The following is a 21,438-nucleotide window of genomic DNA, read 5'->3' as shown; positions in this document are numbered from 1 at the left end:
AATTCCTTTGAATATCCAGAATTTTTCAGATCTGTCAGTGGCAACCAAGACACATGTAAAATCATAGTTAAAGCTAAGATGGGGAAAGAAAAATGCTGGTGTTTTCTAACTGGTATTTGACAGCAATAACTAATTTTAACTCAATGGAGAACTAAGTTCCTTTCTGGAGCTGAAGGAAAGAAATAGAGATAAATTCAATGCAATACATTTGTAATAGAGAAAGCGACTTTTCTGGCATATTCACAGTGCTTGTTAAATGGTTTGCTCTTGCAAAAAAGTCTCTAGAACTGCAAACTATAGCTGGATTTACAGATGCTTGGAGGGACTTTTGAACTTTGTCTCCTGTCTCTATTGGATGGATGATCAGGACAGCAGCAAACAATTGTGACTTGCTCTCCTTTCATTCTGTATGTACAAACTAAAACGTTTTTTGTCAATTTATTCAATACCTTATAGTTGATCCCCACGATATCTGGTAGATGCATCCTTGAGTATGATCATCCTTTAGAATGGCATCTTAAAATATATATAAACTAAGTTATATTACTGTGTGATGCATACAAATGCATAAAACACAGAGCATAAAGAATGATGTCTCCACTCTTTGAAAACAACAGTATTTGCAAAAGCTACTTTAAATTTCAATCAACAAGTTCTGTAGGATGGGTTTACAGCTAACTTTCCATCACTAATTGCTACAAATATTTCCCTGGTAATCGCTGCCACCAATCGCCCTTGCCATTTGGCTGCATTATAGACAGGATTTTGGAAAAAAAATTAGAAATAGCTCAGTATATAAACTAACACATTTCTGCTTTAAATGTCAGGCGTCGCTCAGGGGCTGAAGGCACCACAGTGTTTGCATTTGCCAGAGCTGGAGACACTCGAGGATCTAGTTATGCCCCTGCTGGTGCATTAAAGGAGTGACTTCAGGCCATGGATGGGTGCACTTTGGTCTGCGGATCTGATCTCCAGCTGTGCTTGCACACTGGACATGTCTTGCTTACAGCTGTTCGGAGAGGTGTTCAAGACTGCAGCAACCAGCACGAGGATGAGCAGGTCTGAGGCACGGATCTGTGTGCGTGAGTACCACCTTCTTCCCTGTAACACGCCCACCAAAACCAGAGGCCACAGTCTAATACGTGAGATTTCCTGTTGTGCCTTTTGGCGCTCGTCCGTAACTTTGATCAGGCAGAGGGGAGAGCTTGAGAAGGACGGCTTGAGACCTAGCTAATACGTGTGAAGATCGTGCTAATCAAACAACTAGAGACACAAAGAAAAGCTGATGGGTCATACCTGAAGGAGTGGGGCTGCCACCCTTGGACCAAACACTCAGCCAGAGGTGGGGAGGGGAAGGTGGACTGCTGTGCTGAGGGGAGGTCTAGTGAGGTGGCACCAGCGTGTGGCACTGCACAAGTGACCATTGGCCAGCTCTGGGAATTAGCCCCGCTGCACAAATTGCTCGGTTGCACTTCTCAGTGCTCTGGATTATGCACGTTCTTCTGACTCCTGATGCTGCAGTGCGTAGTAATATCCTGCATGACGTTAAATTCAGTAGCAAACACCAGTGCGGAGGCTTGTAAGACCGGTGCAGTGCTCGGGGACCAGCAGCAGAGCAGGGCTAGGGAGACACAGGCTGGAAGCACTTCTTCCATCGGCGATGATCAAAATGCCAAATCTGTGGCTTAAGGTCAGGCATTGTCCCAGACAGACAAGAGCTTTCCCTCCTCCTGTTGCTCTGCAAGGCAGACTTCCAAAGGCCTCAGCTTTGTTTTCACTCTACATGTTCATTACTACTTTTTAATGACTGAATTCTCACTCAACCATGAAATAATTTAGGGAAAACTGCATTAGCAAGCAGACTTGCTAAATTCATAATTAAGGTATTTTCAAATATTACGGATGGAAATTAATTTACTGTGCTGTCTGTGGAAACAGTGCAGAAGACAGTAGGTTGTCTTGTGGAATATTTATGAAATACTTGCTGGTATTGGCAGAGGACATAGACAAGTCCGTGGCAATGCAGCAGTGAGGGTGCTGGTGTTTGTGTAGCCTGGGAACATTTATTTCCACAGTTCAAAGAGCAATCAGCGGACCATTATTTCCGCTCCCCACCCACGATAACCGAGCAGGGTGCTGTTCTGGCAGCGAGGCCATGCCCCACCGAAAGGTGCTGGGGAAGGGGGTGAAGCCGTCCCTGCGGTGGGTGCTGCCTGCTGCAGGGAGAGGTCTCGGCACAGCACCTCCGTGGAGGGAAAAAAGGCAGGTGATGCAGAGTCTCCCTCTAAACCTACTGTTATTTGAGGAGATGTCCAAAAAGCACAGTTTCCCTCCAGGCCCCTCAGGCAGGGGGTTTGCAGGCTGCAGACCCCGCGGCAGCGCAGGCAGCCCTGCATTCAGCAGCGTCGCCTCGGTGGCTGCTGGAGCTGAGGTCAATTGCACGGTGCTGGCGGTGACATACCCTGAACTGATGTTTTTTAATTTTTTCTTGTTTAATCATATTTCCCCTTAATTGTGTCCAAGGATGTTTTTTTAAGAGGAAACTGGTGGCGAGTGTGTTAGAAGGTCCCTGGAGGATTTTAGCGAAACATCAAATGTCCTCCTGTCCCTTTGCAGCCCAAACACTGGTTAGCTCACCTGTTCTGTCACCTCTGCCAGGGAGACTGGGGCTGGTGCCAGTCAGGGAATGGGCAAGGAAAAGGTTTTGGCAAGGAAAAAAGTTGTTTTGGTGAAACTAAATTGTTTCACAGAAATGACAGGCTTTTAATGCATTTACGTTGGATAAAGACATGAAAAACCTAATTTAGATTGTTTTATTTGGGCTAATTTTGTTTCAGAAAAGGAAATGAAAATTTCATTTCTGCATGTTTATTTTAAAATATTTTTTCAAATTAATATTGACTACTGTCATCTTAAATAATTTAAACATTCATTTTCAGCTTTTAATTTAGAAATAATCATGAGCTCAACCTGCTGAAAATAAATGGAGATGCTGATGTAGCAAAACAATGATTTTCAATAAGCTGGTTCTAAGAGGCAGCCATCCTCACTGATTTAACAAGTGACATAAAAGAATAGGAAAATTTCAGCATTTCCATTACATAATGATTCCAGTAGGTGATGCAGTGAACTGAGCATCTCACAGCTGAGCTGTTAGGATAGAAAGTAAAATAACTGAATAGATAAGATTCAAAAAGAAAAATCTGAAATTGTGATTACAATAATTTTGGTATTTTTTTTCTCACATTTCCTAGATTTTAGGAGAAACTTTTTTTTTTTCCCCAATTGATACAAATACAAACTACGATCAGTAAACATGTCCTGCAATCCTGTATTGCAACAGGCTGGCAGTATGACAGAGTGGTTGAGCTGAGATTAACCCAAAATGAGCAGGAGTATTTGTACGCACAGGAGAGGAGAGAAAAGACAAGGCAGAGTAGCAGTCCTGCTGCTTCTGAGGGGAGGCTGAGCAGTCGCGGCACTGATTCCACCCACGTCTGCCCTCTTGGAGCTGTGTCGGGCACCTGCCTCTGGCAGGATTTGCAGCCTGTGTAACTCGAAGTCGGTGCACCCTACATGGGCATGTGTGGTCCACGGAAACCCCAGCAGGGAGTTGTAAATCTCACGAAAGGACTGACGCCAGCAACGTGAGGTGGTCCCCTCTCACATCCCTGCTGCATCAGTCTACAAAAACAGGGTGGAGAAGGCAAAGAAGGAGGTGTATTTTAGGAGGTGTAACTTTAAGATCTCAGTGGGGAAAAGTTTTGCATCCTTCCTTCATATGAGACTGTGCTGAACCAAGCAGGGTTAAACTTAATCACAAAAGGAATCCACACGGGCAGTGAAGGTGTTGATGGCCTGTCGCTGAGATGTGATGTCAGGATGTGAAAGTTAGGAATGGAGATGATGTGCTGTGTAGCCTGGTGCTACACCGCTGCTGTGTTTTCACAGGGAAAGCTGCTGTCAGCCTTGCCCTTGGAGGATGCGATGCTGGTTGTAGGGTGGGGATCAGGGATTCAGCTACCCCACACAGCCTCTACGGCTGCATCTCTAGCAGGCTGGCTTGTGGGGAGAGCAAGAGTTAACAGCTAACTTTGTTTTATGGCCAGTACATGTGGTAAACAAGATTATCTATAATGAGATTAGCCTTGGACAGGCTAAACCACTGATGAGTTCATCTTGGTCCGAGGCAACCCTGAAGCAGTTGTAGCACCACAGAGGGTCTGAAGTGGTGCTGGCTGTCCCAGCGTGCCACGGCCCTGCTGGGAGGTGGTGGCTTCTCCTTTTTAGATGGGAGGACAGCCGCTCCTGGTGACAGGCGGCTGTGAGTAATGCATCTCACTGTAGGCATATGATGCAAATGGACTTAATAAGCTTCAAAGAATCATCTCTGGTTGAAACTGAGTACAGTTATAAGTTACACCGGGAAATATTTGTGAGGCACCCTGTGACAGACCCGACAGCGTCAGGTCTGTCACCAGCTGCTCTCTGTGCACATGTATGGACAGAGGTGGGAGCTTTGGGCTTTGCTGGTGCTGGCAGACCGCTGTGAGAGGCAGAAGCTGGGCAGGACATGCAGAGCCCAGAGCCCCTCCTGTGACACAAGGAGGGTCAGGTGCAGAGCAGCGAGCTGCTGTGGCCTGGAACCCACCAAGGTTGCAGTGCCTGGAGGAACATACAATGTGTGTTATGGGGGGCAAGGGAGGGAATTGGTGCAGACTTCAATGAACGGAACTGCAACAAGATGCCCGACAGCATGTGTCCATGCTGTCCTTGAACAAGCAGACTTTTTATCTGGGACAGACTAAGTTAGTTATGGGTTTACGTAGGCATGTAGAGGGCAAAATAAAAAAAGAAGCGTAACCTGGAAGCAGATTGAAGTCCTTGGCTTCAGCAAAACTGTCCTGTGTTTCCACATTGTTTTCTCAGTGTGTTGCACACAGCTTCTCTAGAGGGGCCACCCATAGCAAAAAGCACTGAAAGGCATAAACCCAAACAGGGATTTAAGAGAGAGGGCCTAAGCCTCTGCGAAGGAGACCTGGGGTGTTCCTGCAGGAGGCACGGTACTGCTGGGGAGAGCTGGACACACACTATGCAGATCCAGCCTCAGATGAGCTTGTATTTGCTAATGTAATTTAAATCACTGGTTCTGACCTCCCATATGCTTAAACCAGCCATTAGATCTCTGTGTCTTACAGTGGTGTAAATTAAATTAAAATCTATCCTTGTAGTGCTGTTGCAATGAAGCACGGATCTAGCGGTGGTTTCATGCCAGCTCAGCATTATCCATCCAGGCTGTCCCAGTAGTCCCACTGGGAATACATCTCACTTAGTCTGAAGTTCCTGCTACAGTAATGCACAAGGCAAATGGAGAATTACAAACATTTTAGCAAGCACCATTTATATTCCAGCCAAGCCACTGCCACTTGCTGGTTTTGGACCCTTTGTTTCCTTGGCCAAACCTCACTGTCACCCATGAGCTTTTCAATATTCAAAATCTAAATCAATTTGGTAACTAATTTTTTTTCCCTCGATCAAATATTAAATGGTTATTCTACTTTCAGTATTTAGTCTTTTTAACACATTTAAATTCTTTGACACATTAAATTCTCTGTTTAACAGAAGAAAATATGACCTAAAAGTCTTTGAAGCAAGCCTACTCCTTTCTTTTCCTGTTGCTTTTCGCTAAACACGTCTGTAGTGCTAAACTGAAACTATGCTGCTTAAACTTGATAAAGTACTGCATCAACAACAAAAAAGGAAAATAAGACAGACAAAAAGAATAGAAAGTAAAAACCTCATAATTCGCCAGAAAGGCTTTTCTTTTCCATCTCATATTATGCAGTGTGCAGAAGTGTCCAATTTGAAAAACTGACTCCGAGCAAACTGCTAGCAAGAGAGCAGGCATAAAAGCAGATACAGAACTGCTCACAGACTCAGATTAAGTGAGTTTCTTGCCAGCCCTTCCCCACCCCCCAGCATATTACAGATCGGAGAATTGAGCGAGCTGTGTCCTGTGTCCCGCAGTGTGTGTGCATGCATCACATGTCAGAGGCATAGCAAGGGACACAAATTCGTCTTGGAGGTTCTCAGGGCTGGCGAGGCCTCGCCAGGGTCACCCCCTCGCCTCCCAGCATCGCCTGGGTGCGTGGCCCTGCTCAGCTGTACCTGCACTCTGCCCAGGGGCCAGCGGGCATCATTTGCTTGGAGGGTGCCAAAAATACAGATGAACTATATAGAACAGTTCTGTGTATTAAATTCTCTCAGTGCAAATTGAGAGTGAGCGTATGAAGAGGAAGATTGGTATTTGCTGTATTTCTCTTCCTCAGAAACCCTATTAGTGATCTCCCACTTCAGCACTTCACTTGTTGGTTAGTCCCCATTCTCCAAATGCCACTATGTCACAGAGGGAACATCAGCCCAGAAATAATTAGTATGGCAATTTGGCGCTCACTCTGCAAATTACATCTAGCAGTTGCATGCAAAATTGTCAGTAGAAATCATCTGGCTCTTACCAAGAGTTAGTTTTAATAATGGAGCTTGTTTTGTTACTGCCGCTATTATGCTGAAGTCTGTGGTTAAGATTTGTTTTCCCCTCTGGCTGATGGAAACATCTTCCAGCAAAAGTGAGAGAAATGAAGCTTTTTCTGCTACACTGTGCTTTGTTGGAGTGAGAAGTCCTGACTCAATGTCTGTTCAAAATATGTGTTCACTGATACTGACTTTCTGGGGAGATGCACCCAAACGCTGTATTTCATGCACATAATAGATTATTGGAGCTCTTCCTGTTATCACTAATTAACTATTAATTTGTGCAGAGACAATGATACAATTTCCCGCTTCTCAGGTGACTGCTGAGCCCAAGGTGAACTGTGATGCTTCTTGGTACAGAGGAAGAAGGGCACCAGGAAAGACTAGAAGACACCACTTCCCTCTGTAGAGGAACCAGCTCTTCATTACGGTAAGATACATTGCCCTCAACTGAATTTGACTTGTCTCCATCCTTAATGGATGTTCTCAGGATGCTTATGAGAGAAATACACACTATATTTTTCTTTATGCCAACAAACCCTATCTTGGACTTGAGAAAGCTTCTTCAACAAAAGTGGGGTTTGCCCCAGCAGGTACAGTCCCCTGAAAATGTCTCCTTCCAGCGTGTCAGCACCATCCCAGCAGCAGTATTTTGCCCAGCTTTCAACCACCTAAGTGACCTAGCAATCAGCCTTTCCTGCAGCAGCAGGAGGTTCTGCAGCAGACCTTGTAGGTGAGATTTTAAGCGAGGCAATAAGAGATAACCACCAGGCTGCTGTCAAAGGAAAACACAACATCCTTATAACAGGGACACTACAGGATTTCTGAGGCTGGCTTTCAAAATGGGTCCAAAATATATATCCAGTGATGCAGCACCTCTGGAAAAAAAAAAAACCACAGGCGGGTGGTGTACTAGCTGGAGAACGGTAAACAACAAGGAATGGGCTGGTTTGTGTGTGTGCACTCCTGCCTCTTGGGCTTTTCACACGCCCAGGAGTTATTAGAAGACAGCAGGTACTGCACATCAGCTGTCTGCAACTGTACACATGCACATCGTTACCAAATGCCAGGAAATGCACGTTAGTTTGGGCAGCTTTCCTTGGTTTTTCTTGCAGCTCAGCTGGTGGGAACTATGCTTTGTACCTGTGACTGCACCCTTGGTGGCACAGATTATACCCCTTTTTGAATGTGTGGAAGAATGAAGAGCTTTAAACGCACACTGTGATTATGTCTTCACATGGCAGGTTCTTCAGCTGTGTGCTGTTTGGCCACTGCTTAGATTTCATGTGTTGCTTTCTTCCCATGGATTTAAAGAAATTAAGCCTGCTGTCATGCCAGCTGTGTAGCCAAGGAGCTGGGTAGGGAGGAACAGAGGAAGGTGTGATTTTCACTGTTCATTTATTCCTTGGTGCCAGTGCTTGCTTGAACTGCAGTATAATTAACCAAACACCTGATACTTATGAATCACCTTATGCCATTTGTAATGGTAGTAAGTTACAAGCACTCATGGAATGGGGTGTTGCTCTAATTGTCATGCTTTTCTTCTGGCAACCTTTAACTCCCATTGGATTAGTAACTCCTATAATGATTGTGTCTGCCAAATTAAGCCATCTGTAAACACTAGAACTTCCCAAATTCATAGCAGCCATGTTTGGGAAATAATGTCCGCATCTTTTTTAGCTGGCTGCCAGGAGAAGTGGTCAAACGGTCAGTGTGTGTCCTGGTCCCTTCCTCTGGGAGTATCCTCTCCCTGTGCCATCGCAGCCAGTGTCTTCTCCACCTGGCTGCTGCAGTCCTCGGTGTTAGCACTGTCAATGGCCTTGACAGGCCACGATGCACTTGTGCTTGAGCCTTTCTGTAAGCAGAGGAAACGGCCTCAAGTTGCCCCAGGGGAGGTTTATACTGGATATTAGGAAAAAGTCCTTCACTGAAAGGGTGGTCAGGCATTGGAACAGGCTGCCCAGGGAGGTGGTGGGATCACCGTCCCTGGAAGTGTTAAAAAATGGGCAGATGTGGTGCTTAGGGACATGGTTTGGTGATGGGCTTGGCAGTCTGGGTTAATAGTTGGACTTGATGATCTCAAAGGTGTTTTCCAACCTTAATGATTCTATGATTCTGTGTTGGCAAATACTATAATGAAGACATTTGACAACACAGTCATCTGAACCCAAAGGGCTAAAGCAGAAGTGACAGAGTAGCTTCACCACTCTTGTTGCTGGCTTGTTAACATTTATTCTGCATATGCTATTACTGCATCAAAGTGATATTTTTCAATTAAGTGAAATGAAGAAGGAAACCTTCTTCGCTGTTTTTTTATTCTCCTGTCACATGTGCAGCAAACTCTGGATTACTCCAGCCCAGTCTAGAAGGCAGTGAGCACAAAAAATACTGAAGGCCTCAGCTGTGCTACCAAGCAGCCAGAGCAGGCAGAGGTGTGCACAGCCCTGGCAGCTGAGCAGCTGGGCTAGGGCAGGTTGCAGACACTGGGCTCTTGCCCGGACACACTGTTGGCATGGGCTCTGTCTGCAGAGCATTAATAAGCTACCCTGAATGGCAGTGCAGTATGCACGGCTCTGAAATGAGTCACAAATGAGTTAAAGCCCTCCCAGTAGCAAGGCAGTCCCCTTTGCACGTGTTGAACAATTCAAGTGCAAAGGAGGGACTTGTGCTTAAGAGCAGGCTGTATTCTGTGACAGAAACCAAAGGCTGGGCTCACTGTGTCATATTCATCCTTACTCCTTGCAGAAACCATGGAGGACGCGACACAGGCTGCTCGGGGTGGTGTCACCATCTAGATCCCCCCTCTGCAGCCACCTGCCACCTTGGGCCACGTCCTAGTGCACTGCAGCAATGATCACGCTCCCCTGCTAATCTTCAGTGTCAGCCAGCCTTGATCTAGACAGAGTCCGTGCCACTCAACTTGGCCTGTTGGTAAGCACTACATACAACTAATTATGCAAACAAAAGGTACAGTGTAATAACTGCCAGGTTGCTCACACCATACCAGCAACATTAAATGCCTCCAGGCTGCTCTTCAAGAGGGAGGACCAGTGGGAGCGGAGCGGCCGAGGAGAGGAGGGAGAAAAACAGCCCATGGATGGGCTGTTGGGGTTGTCTCCCTGTTTTCTGCTGGTTTTAAAGGATCAGCTGGCTGATGCCATGGGCATCCTTGCGGGAAAGCCAGGTCAGAGAAAGCTGGGATCTACGCTAAGGACCTTAAGTGGTGAGAATTTTATTCTCTGTCGTCCCCGTGGAGTGGCTGGGTGAGCAGCTCAGTGCATGCCGTGAGACGGGCTCGGGGGGTGATGGCTGCCTGCCGAGGGTTAGCAGGACGGAGGGAGTCATTGAGATATGCTGCCCTGAGACAGCTGAGGGCTTTGAAAATGCGTGAGGTGACCTTCATTTTGATTTGGGGTGTGCAGTAATGAGCAAGTGGTGTGATGAATGCGTAAAGCTGACAAAAGGCACTGGCGTCTGTAAAGAAATAGGATGTGCAAGGTCAGGAAAGGTGTGCAGGGTGAAGCGATGTTTCAGAGGGAGTGAGCATGCCAGGCTGACTCATGAGCTGAACTGTGCAATAATCACTGGTAATTATTGCACACCAGCCAGAAGAAGGATTTGCATGCACACCACGCTGGACCATGGGGCCCGTTTGGGCTTTGGCATACTCTGCTCACAGCTTGGAGCAGACAGGCAGAGAGATGAGGAACCATTTTCAAACAGAGACAATATTCCGGTTGTTTTCCCATCCAGCTTCCAGGTGTGACATTGAGCTGTGTCCTGCCTGGGTAAGGAGACAGGGAGCTACTCTCTTCAGAGCAATGAAGGGCAGAGAAGTGCCTGTATTTACCCCTCAAAATATGGCAGTGCTACAGAAATGTGCTTCTGAATCAATAGCGAGGAACTCACTTATCAGCCAATATATTTTTCACTGAAATTAAAACAATGGAACTCCTGAAAAGTAATGAAACCCTGCGGGACAGGAGCACTCAGGTAACACAGGCTGTAGCTTACTGGCTGAGCGATGAGGTAACACATCTGCCTGGGTCTCCTGTGACAGAGAAATCCCAAGGGATTCCTGTTGTCCTGGGGGTCAGGTTTTGAGGCTGTGTCCTTGCAGTAGGAAAATAACCATAGTACCTCCCCTCTGGTGCAGTTAAGGCCCTTGTGTGATTTTGGTTTAATGTCACCTTACTCTCCCTTGATCTTGTCCAAATACGCAGCCAGGTTGGTGCCGATGGCAGTGAAAGTGCGTGTCGGTGTGTAAGGATATGGCGCAGATGAGTTTTACCCCAAGGCAGCTACCTGAACGCAGAGATTTTCTGTGTGCTTGTGAGTAGACCAGGCCTTGGAAGAGCAGGAGATCTACAGTTTTTGTGGTTGCAGGGCAGAGAAATAATGTTGTGCATTGGGCAGGGACTCCTAGAACCCCCCGTTCACCACTCCTGGTACCCCTGTAACGCAGCTGCAGCAAACCCCGGAGTACAGACAGCTCTTGCTGGGGCTTTTGGGGGTGCACCCATTGGTACCTCAAACACCGTTTCCCATCCCCAGCTTGGCTTTAGGCTATGTCTGCTGTAGACGGAAGCGTTTGGAGATGGCTTTGGAGACAGACAGCTTTTTATCAGTGACTCATGTCTTGCTTAGAAACAGAAACTTAACCACAAGCAATAATTAGCATCTGTCTAGACTTATATATGAAATGTGCAATATATAAAGTATACATATTTATATAGACACACACACAATGTATTGCGGATAAGTACATGTGAGGCGCTGCTTGTATGCCTAAGATTTCATGCAGCGAAGTACCATTTCAGCTTAAGTAATACGAAGTCACACTCTTTCGGCTGTAATAATAGACATTCCCAATCTATTTTTAGCCGCACCTGGCTAATTCAGCAGCGCTGGGCTAACAGCGGTGCTCTCCCTTCTCCTTTCACGCTCTGCGGTTAGGGTGGCACGGAGCCCCGGCAGGAGCCCCCCGCCGGGCCGGGCTGGGGCCGGGACCCCCGGCAGGAGCCCCCCGCCGGGCCGGGCCGGGGCCGGGGCCACCCGCAGCCGCAGCGCCCGAGCCCGCGGCACCCGGCACCGTGCGGCCCTGCGGGCGGGAGGCGCCGAACCCCGCCCGGCCACAGGTACCGCGGGGACGTGACCGGCGCTAAGCGATGTAAAACCTCAAATCCGTATTACGGGTAACCGGGATGAAGGCAGGCATCCAAGGGGAAAAAAAAATAAGTCTGTCCCTGTGAACTTGGTGACTCGACAGCAGGTGGGCTGCATCCCCGGGGGCTCCCCCAGCTGCGGGCTGCCCTGGCCTGTGCGTGACCCAGCGGGGGTGTCCGCAGCCGCACCAGCGCCTGGCCCCCGGCACGGCCGCGGGCTGTGGGCGCAGCCGGCTCTGCGGCGGCTCCGGGCGCTGCCGCTGCCGCAGCGGGCCGGGGCGGCGCGGCGGGCCCGGGGGAAGGCTGCCCCCTGCCGCGGGAACGGGGCGCTGGCGCCGCGCCGGAGCACGGCCCGCCCCGGCCCCGCCCGCCTCCCGCCGCCGCTCTCCCGGCGGCCAAAAGCCCGAAGCCCGGGGCCCTGCTGCTGCCGGCGGCCCCGCGGCTGGGCTCGGCGCGGGCTTGTGCCCGAGTCTGCTCGGTGGGGCCCGTGCCCGAAGCCCGCCGTGCGGGGCCGGCCTGTGCCCCAGGCGCCGGGCTCGTTCCCGCGGACGGGCCGTCTCCAACCGCCCTCGCAAACCCGCCGGGGCGCTCGGCTGAGGAGCCGCCACCGTCAGCTGGATGGTGCCAGCTCAGTGCCAGGCGCTGGACAGTGCCCGGCGGGTGTAGGCACGGCTGACTGCTCAGCTGTCGATCAGCCTTAGCGTAGCCCTCAGGAGAGAGGGATGCAAGTTTTCAGCCTTCGTTCTCCGGAGCGCCGGGGAGGTTAGCAGAGGACAGGGGCTTGCTTCCTCGCCGCGGTACGCGCAGGCGGCCGAGGCCGAGGCCATGCCAGGGCCCCGGAGCCCGGGTGCTACTTCCTCAGCCCCAGCGCCAAGGCCTGGCCAGGGCAGGGGCCAGCGGGCTCGGCACCCTGGGAGAGGGAAGGAAGGCAAGGCCGGGCCCCGGCTTCGCTGGAAACACGGTTATTTCAAACAGTTATTTTTCCCCATGGTCAGACAAGAGGAGTCCCAATGAGTTGTAGCTATGCCCACCCCCCAGTCACTCCTGTCTTATTTGCTGGATGTCTAAAGTACCCAGCTGCCATTTTTAATGTGTGCCAAGTTCTACTAAAGGATATATAAAAAAGAGTTGTTAAGAAAAAAAAAAATAAAGTAACATATATTAATTATTGTACCAATATCAACCTCTGTGTGGGAGACAGGGTGTTCAGCTGCAATGCTGTTGGAAGCCACAAGCTCTGTTAATCATTACAGGACATAGTCTTCTGGCTAAACTTACACTGCACGACAAGGACAAGTTGCCCAAAACTAAACCCCCAATCCAAAAAACTTAATGTTAACTGTTACCTTTACTAGTCCAAACTCTTCACCTACAACACCATGATATGTAATGATAAAATTAACTTAGTTCTGTGTTACCAGGCAGCTGGGAGGATGCTTTCCGTATGCAAAGAGAAACAAAGGCGGGAGGAGAATATGGCACCAGCACTATCTGCAATGCGCACAGAGCCTTTGTGCTTAGGCTTTTGTGTCCAGGGCCAGTTGCCGTCTTTCACCTTGCCAGCTACATAACTTTCTCCTTCTGGGTCTTTGGGTATTTCTTACACAATGAATTGCCTAGGAGGAAGCACTTAAAATTTAATTCAGGTAGGGAAGGCAGCACGCGTGAATGATATAGACTGTACTAGCCCTTGTAGATTATATGATTTATACATTCGCTCAAACAGCAGTGAATGAACAGTCTTATAGCAGGTAATATGCTATTGTGCTGTTACTTCTGTGCCTTGTCTTTTTAATGAAAGTGTTTATACCTTCAAAGTTAATTAACTAATTTCTCAAAATCGTTTACACATCTGCTCTGTTTTGAGTAAAACTTCAGTTTCACGTCACTAACTTTAGAGTTACATTAGAAAAAAGAAACACCCATCCCCCCCATGTCAGGCATGCTACTTCATTTGTAATGACTTCAGATATAGAATTGCTAATAATGATGAATTTCACGGGCTCAGGTTTGGCCTGTGACTTTGCACTGGTCGCTGCTTTGGAAGGGCAGTCAGGTAAATACTAGCTAAGAGCCTGTGTAGTACTCACTGTCACACTGCTGGCGCAAAGAAAGACTAAAACCAGCAAACCCAGTCTTGGGGGTTCACTGGCACCTACCTGGGCACCGTGGCCCCTCTGTCACTGGCAGGCAGCAAGTTAGAGCTGAGAGGGTCTCCGGTTCCTGACTGTACCCTACCTGACACCGTAGCCTCTGCAGCTACCTGCCACCAGTATGTTATGAAGAGCTTTTCCCACTGACCATGGGGCCTGTTCTGGCTACTGCTGGCCAAACCCCAAGACTGCCAAGGGGAGCGCTGGGTGTTGTGCACATCTCAGCCAAGCCCTGCTCATCCCAGTCCTCTGCAGGGCTGGTGCCACACTGTCCTAGGGAGCAAGCAAGTGCAAGGGCAGCACCAGCAATGGCAGCCCATGAGAAAAGCAGTGCAAACAGGGCTGCCCCTGCCCCTGCCCGTGCCACACACCCGGAGTAGCCCTGCTTCCTCCTGCTCATAGGTAGATGTATTATTTTAATTAAGCTATTATTTCAATAACGATTATGACATGTGGGCATGGCTCGGGAAACATTAAAACCAAGGTAAACAAAAAGTGTAACACTCCATCTGCTTTTAACAGCACAGTTCAGCAGCATGACTGTTTAGGCAGCATACATAGCTGAGTACTGTTAGTATTTACAGTAGAACACATCATGCCAAGTTTAGCCTACAAGCTGATCACAGGCATAAGGTTTCATTATTTTAAGTGATGTATTCTTTTCTGATGCGAAGAACACCACTTCTCTGCACCTAATGCTGCCTGTGAAGTCTGCTTTTCCACTTAAGGGATGCTAAGCAAAAGCTAGCCAAAGAAATGAAGTTAATTAAAAAAAATTATAATGTTCTTCAAAAATAACAGCTCGCCCTCTTTCCAACAAGGAAAAATACAAATAAAACCCCTTTGGCAATGCTGAGGAAATATCTGGGGCTGAGGTGAAAGGGACACAGCTTGACGAGTATGCTGAAAGCTGAATGTGGATTACCCGTGAGTGCAAAAATGAATAAATGTGTTTTATTCCATTATATTAATGAAATGGTTAATTCAGTTGCTATAGCAACAAGGAACAGCCATGCTAAAAAGCTAAAGGGCTATACATAATGCCAGATACAAGGTCTCTCTAATTCTAAAGCTGATTTCCTTAGCTACAATAGAAGTGATGTGTGTTTTCAATATCATCTTAAGCTTTTGCACCAAATCCTCAAGCTAATCCAATAAATAGGCTAGTAGCATAAAATACCATATATGTTTGCACCTCATAAAACTTATGAAAGGGGTTTACCTATGCACAATAACAAGAACAGATCCATGGAGTGCAGTGTGAGGCTTTTTAAAAAGACTGCTCTGCATGTGATGGTGAACCAGCAAATGTGTTACAATGGGAAGTTCCTACAGCTGCGAAGCAGGTGACTGCACGGGAAATCACTGCAGTGCTAGCCCAGATGTCAAGACATAGTTGTGCTTACAATCCTGCTTTACCTTATGGAAAATAGACTATTTTATTGTCTTTTCACTTGCATTTCACATGATTCGGTTTATAAATCATAATTCTTAAAGACTTTGATAAGGAATCCTGCAGTGCTTGCTTTTGTTTTAACATTGAAGTCGCAGAAAGGGTGACCTATGGTCTCGTCAGCAGCACAGAGGCCAGAATATTATTATTAAAGTCTAAGCCAAAGCAAAGGAAAGAGGAGTGGCCGTTGTGCCCTTCAGAGCGGCCTGGGGCAGCCCCCGCACAACCAGTGCCCCCAGGGAAAGGTGCTGCTGCGGAGGCGCTGCCCAGCCCCTGTGCTTTCGTCAGGCTGGAGCCCTGCCGCAGCGCAGGGTCGTGTCCATTCACTCTCTCCCTGCTGTTACTTGAGATTTGTCAACTGCAACATTGCTCACTGTGCCTAAAATAACTGGAGAGAATATAGCACACCCATAGGAGAAACAGAAGGCACCGACTTCCCTCACTGAACTCGGAAAATTCGGTGTCCTGCACCTGCTCGAGTGACGTGGGTGACTGTTACCTGCAGGCCATCTGATTTGTGTGGTAACGGATGTTCAGTGCCTGAGAAACGATACTTCTCAACAACTGAGTATGATGATTTCAGTGACGAGGCCTAAACTTGTCTCCAAATCGTAAAAAAGTAAAAAGCTGTGAAAAAAAAAAAAAAAGTAAAAGCTGTGACGGTAAGTAGTCTCTAGACTAAACAGGTAAGAAAAATGGCCTTAAGGATGATGATTACTTCTAGCTGGTGGTGTGTCTCTGGGGCATTCGGTGCCGACTGCCTCTTTCTTGGCTGCAAGGCAACAAAAGAGCTCTCACCACTGAGGGCAGTCGTGCTGGGGAGCAACTTCAACTGTATTGCAATGCTGAAGAAGTAAAATGTTTGATCTTAAAAACGAGAAGGCAGGTCAATGGTTGCCACTGTGTTAGTCACTTCGTATGAAAATTATTAAAGATTCTCCTGAACATCACATAGTACCTAAAAAGTGGGTGAGCAACAGCTTGAAACTATTTTTCTGCCTTTGTCTTAAGGATCCTGGTTGCCAAACATGAGCGGCCCACGCAATGCAGACAGAGAGGCACTGTCGAACCTCCCGCCACATCTGGAGGTGAGGAGGCAGTGCCGTAGCCGTCCCCGCCGAGGAAGCCTGCGCCGTGTAAGGTGCAAAGGCAGCTCTCTGCCGAGCACTGGGTTAGTTACAATCCAGCTGCCGGTAAGTCTGCCAGATTGCCAGATGTTGCCAATGAAAACCTATCTTCCACAGTTCATCAAAGTGGAGCAGCCTGGTGAAGTGAAACCTTTGCCAATAAAATAAATATTTTATCTAAAGAATATTTTCTACTAGAAAATGTTGAAAAATATAAAATTTTAACAGCATGCCCAGCCCCATGTTATGGTAGATAAATAATGAAACATGCATACAGAATATGTTGGCAAGATCTTCTAATCGACAGGAAATATCTATGCTTAATGTTATATTTCTAAGGCTACAGTCCTGGATTGTGTTAAACAATGGGGTTTTATGAGGCATGGGGTTGATGACACTCAGTTGGGGTTTGGATAAGTTGCCTTGAATCTAGCAATCACTTTTGCCACCTTGAGATAAAAGGCTTAAAGACGACAAAGCTGGAGGAGCCAAAGATGACAGTAATACGTGCTGGAAGGTGGGAGTCTGCAGAAATGACAGCGAGCCACTCTGCAACTGCCAAGTCACCTCTCCCAGAAGCCACGCAGTGGAAAGCCCTGCATCCTCCAAGACACAACAAAGAGGGGCAGCGATCCTAGACAGGTAACTTGCATTTTGCTCCTGCCAAGTTTTATGAACTGAGCAAATGGTTGTCTGCAAAGAAGGCTTCCTCTAGCGACAGGTAAAGCATCGGAGCAAGGAGCAGTGTACATGGACATTGGCTTCAATGCTGGAGGTACAGGCTACCCCTCAGATTTGTGCACAAAGGCTAGTTTTAATTTTGCTAAGAGATCAAATTACTATTACATTTTAAATCAGGAAATTATGTATTTTAAAAACCCTGTGTGATTTTTCAAATGCAGCTATTAATGTTACCAATCCAGTGCCTTGGAAATAATATGTCTGTTCATCCTAGAGGCCAAAAACCAAACTGCCTGTATAGTCTGTTAGCAAGGCACAACATCTCTTTTTCCAATGAACATCTATGGGTGCACTGGGATTCACACAAGCAGATTTGGCAGCTTTTTCAAGTATTTCTTGGACTGCAGAGCATACACTGAACAGGGGGAGCTTTTTTTGTTCAGGAATATGATGTGAATAAGAATGTGGTACTGGAGGATGAGCTATGGCATTTCTATCATAATCTAATTTGTCAAATATAGTATACAATATTTTATAATAGCAATCAATAGGACAACACATCTAAAAACTGTGAGGGCTAGGGTTGCAGGATCTCACCCAGCATTTCTTTAATAATACATAATTCCTTAACTGTGTGACTAAATCACTGAAATATATGAGCTTAATTTGGAACCTTTTACACTTTGAAAATTCATATCCCTTTTTTAATAACTGGCTACAGCGTTCGCAGAATAGACCAGATTTTTCTGATTTGTTTCCTTGGTTCTTAAATGCGCTGAATGGGATGGATTTCCCAAGACAGATGTGAAAAACCTATAAAACCCGGGAATGTGTCCTTTGTGGCTCTCTCCCCAGCCTGTTTACACCTCGCCTTACCCTGATGACTTAAAGACAGTCCTGCAGGAGACCTTAATGTGGCCGTTTCTCCGAGTTCCTGCAACACACAGATTTATTGCTGACTGTCAGAGTCAGAAAGTATTCACATTCATTTGGGAACACATTTCCTGAAACTGTTAATGGACTTGACAGAACAGGAGTGGGGGAGAGGGCGAGCAGTGAGAAAGAAACCTGTGTATTATAACCCGTTATTCCTCCTTTGGTAAAAAAATTAGAGTCTTGATTAGAATCTTGATTCTCTAAGAATGCCTTTATAGTTACTTGGGAATGCTGGATGTCCTGTGACTACTGAATATCCTAGGAAAAGCTCCAATTTTGCTGCTACATTTATGATGTACATGCGCTTAGCTACTTAAATAGGTCTCCTGGCATCGTCCTGTATTTAAAAGAAGCCACGCTACCAGATGCGATGCCTTCAGGACAGTAAGTTAATCAGGCCAGAAAACATAGCAACAAAAGACCTGAAGAAGCTGACCAGTTCAGTCGCAGGTGACTGCCTCTCACCCTCAGGGTTCATGGTAGGTAGGATAAGAAGTACACGGTAACAGCCTAGGAGAAGATAGCTACTCTTCCTTGCATCTGCTGAGAATGTCAAATGTTACCTGCAGATGATCTGATTTTGATGGTTCTTTTTGCCGTGCTCAAGGGCATGCTGCCTGCCAGCCAGCTTCGCGGAAGAGGTACAAGTGGTACATGCAGAGACTTGCCAGACTTTGCCCCTAATGTTCACAAAACAGCTTGTTCTTCCTGTGAGTCCTCTCTAGCTCACATAAGGTAAGAAACTACCAGAAGACCAAAAGCTTTAAAGTCGTTTCAGGCAAATTTCTAAGCAGTACAACTACCTGTTCCTGTTTTATTGTGAGTGTGAAAAATCATCAGTGATGAAGAGGAAAAAAACAAAGTACGAAGAGAAAACTATTAGTGGAGATACTGGGCTTGAGCCTGCCAGGAAATCTCATCAAGCAAGCCCAAAGTGTCAGCAAAACAGTGTTGGTGGAGCAAGGCTACTAAATGAAATGACACTTCAAAACGTTAGCATGACAGTGTACATATGTGTGCACACACACATGTGTGTGTGTGTGCATGTGGGGAAGGGATGCAAAAGGAAGACAAGTCAAAGGCAGAAGAGAGGGGCAAAGAGCATACTACATTCTGCACTGTAGGCAATTAATGGAATAATGTACACATGAATTAACTCATTAGTGATTCCTGGAGTGTATCTTGGAGATCATGAAACACCACCTGACAAGTCTCTACAAGAAAAATCTGTTTAGTAAATGAAAAAAAAAAAACCAACCACGGACAATCACAAGTTGGTTTCAACATTTATTTTTAATTCAGTGCACAATTCATAAATCAAGAAACAAAAGTCAGGGTTTTTAATCAAAGCTTTTGCTGATCACGATATAGGGTATAAGGAATTGAACTGGTAGATCATTTATCATTATTATGAAACTAAAGGCTTTATATTTGTAAGTGGAGTAAAGCAGACAGCAATGCATTCTTATTAGAAAGTTCCTGCTGTGAATGAAAAATGGATTAAAGCTGATATATTGTTTAGCAAAACAAACAAATCTGTATTTTTTCTTTGGTTGTGAAACTAGTATAACCATACATAACCAATAAGTATGAAGAATTGGCACTGGGGGAAATCATCTTGCCAGTATGCTCTATGTGTCTGTGTTTGGCAAATGCAGTCTGCAGGGTGCGTATTCCATTTGCACGCAATCAGATCTCTGACCTGTAACGTGTACATTCTGGAACATTAATTGGCACAATTAAAAAGTTATTTAGAGGATGAGCTTGGAGCAAAAAATGTCACATCTCAGAATCCTGAGATGCAACCTGGGCTTCATAATAAGCTGGTCTAACTGTTTTTAGAGAGTTGTTGTGAGTGTTCACTAGGGAAAAGAAAAGTAACGATCAAGCTACCCATGCAATACACAAATCTGAAGAGTCCAGCATGTGTCAGTGCACAGCAAATTTATTCTGTAAAGTGACTAGTGTGAGAAAGAATTAGAAAGGATTATAAAAATACACTACCATATGCTGTAGTAGTTGAAAGTGATTAATCCAGTTCCTAAACCCTATTCTAAACTCCCTTTCATTTCTTCTCATAGAAAAATAGAAGCCACATTGCTTTGTTTGAAAGCTGTGTAGTTAATTACATCTTCTAAGAAACTCTTTTAAAACTAAATGTAATGTTTAATTACAAAATGCCTCCTTCCAAACAGTTAGCTTGTACATTGATTTTTAGTTCATTAAAAATGCTTTCTTAATTATATTTACAGCTAGAAAATACATAGAGATTAAAGAGCCTATAGAGATATTTTGAAATTACAGCATGAATTTTAAGGAGAAAGTTACACTTCAAATAGTGGACATATGACAGCCATGACTGACTAATTGCTGCCCTTCTGTAATTCCAAAACTTACTTAATTGTTGTAGAAATAATAATTGGAAAACACAGTGTTCATTGTAACAGATATCAATATTACTTTTTTTTTTTTTTTTTTTTTTGTAAGAGTAGATTTTCAAGGACTAATTAGAAAGCAAATCAATTGTATCAAACAAGTGTATAGTTCACATTAGCTGTCGGACGGATCACCTCAGCACACGGGGTTCATGGCTAAGGGCAGCCCGCGCTTTGGTTCGTAGGGTGTTGTCCTGGAAACCATGCGGATGCAGTCGATAACAGGGCAGACGCTGAGACACAGGGTGCAGCCTGTACAGCTGTCAGTAACCGTGGGCAGGTGGGTTTCGGGATCAAACTGGATAGCCTGTGAACAGGAATAAACATTATTGATGTCACTCACGGAAAAGGTCAAAATTGCTCCCATTTTAGTGCCTGCATTTCCTGTGCTACAGCACTTGGAGACATCTTGGTGTGATTCTGCACTGCAGCTATAGCAACTGTTCAACTGGCAGGGAACAAAACAACCCCCCTCCTAACACTTTAAAATTAGAAAGATGGGCCAAATTATACCTTGTCAAAAAGCTCAAGGGTCACAGGGGCTAGTTACAAAAGGAGGAGTTTGGCCCATGATGTTTAAACTCCCAGAGGGATTTCTATGTCGCGTGAAGGAAATATTTCATAAGGGAGCAATTTGCTGGTGTTACTGGTTCAGAGGAGGCATCAGACCATGCCTGTACGGCTTCAGCACAACACTGGCCACAATGTGTTCTTTTGGCTTTTATTTTCAGCACAGCCTAAACAATCTAATTTAATAAATACTAGAGAAAAACACAGCATGCTGTGCCTCGTATGATTATTTTCCTTTGCAAATCTTTGAAAGGGATATCTGAGTTCCGGGCAGGCAGAGCTTGCTTTAGTTCTCACATTTCCATGCAGTGACTCCTCATTAGCAATTAGGGTGATAAGTGTATTTGAATGTGAAATAACAGTTGCAGTCTCAATGAAATAAACTCT

General features: G+C 46.0%; 1 protein-coding gene and 1 long non-coding RNA gene across 2 annotated transcripts in view; one reads left to right on the top strand and one right to left on the bottom strand.

Moving 5' to 3' along the window:
* Positions 1-843: 843 nt before the first annotated feature.
* Positions 844-16,467, top strand: LOC114012117 (uncharacterized). Its single transcript, XR_003554392.1, has 4 exons — positions 844-1,082; positions 6,848-6,961; positions 9,277-9,462; positions 16,314-16,467. It is a non-coding gene; the product is annotated as an uncharacterized LOC114012117 (long non-coding RNA).
* A 2,853-nt stretch (positions 16,468-19,320) lies between these two features.
* Positions 19,321-21,438, bottom strand: part of DPYD (dihydropyrimidine dehydrogenase) — a 367,955-nt gene continuing 365,837 nt past the window's right edge. Inside the window, exon 23 of the mRNA XM_055815469.1 lies at positions 19,321-20,788. Within this exon, the coding sequence (XP_055671444.1) occupies positions 20,618-20,788 (171 nt within the window). The 3' untranslated portion in view covers positions 19,321-20,617. The remainder of the gene's footprint in view (positions 20,789-21,438) is intronic.

Source organism: Falco peregrinus, chromosome 10 (assembly GCF_023634155.1).
Source record: "Falco peregrinus isolate bFalPer1 chromosome 10, bFalPer1.pri, whole genome shotgun sequence".
Classification (NCBI taxonomy): domain Eukaryota; kingdom Metazoa; phylum Chordata; class Aves; order Falconiformes; family Falconidae; genus Falco; species Falco peregrinus.
Note: the sequence above shows the minus strand (reverse complement) of the source record. Positions and strands in the feature narration are given on the sequence as shown.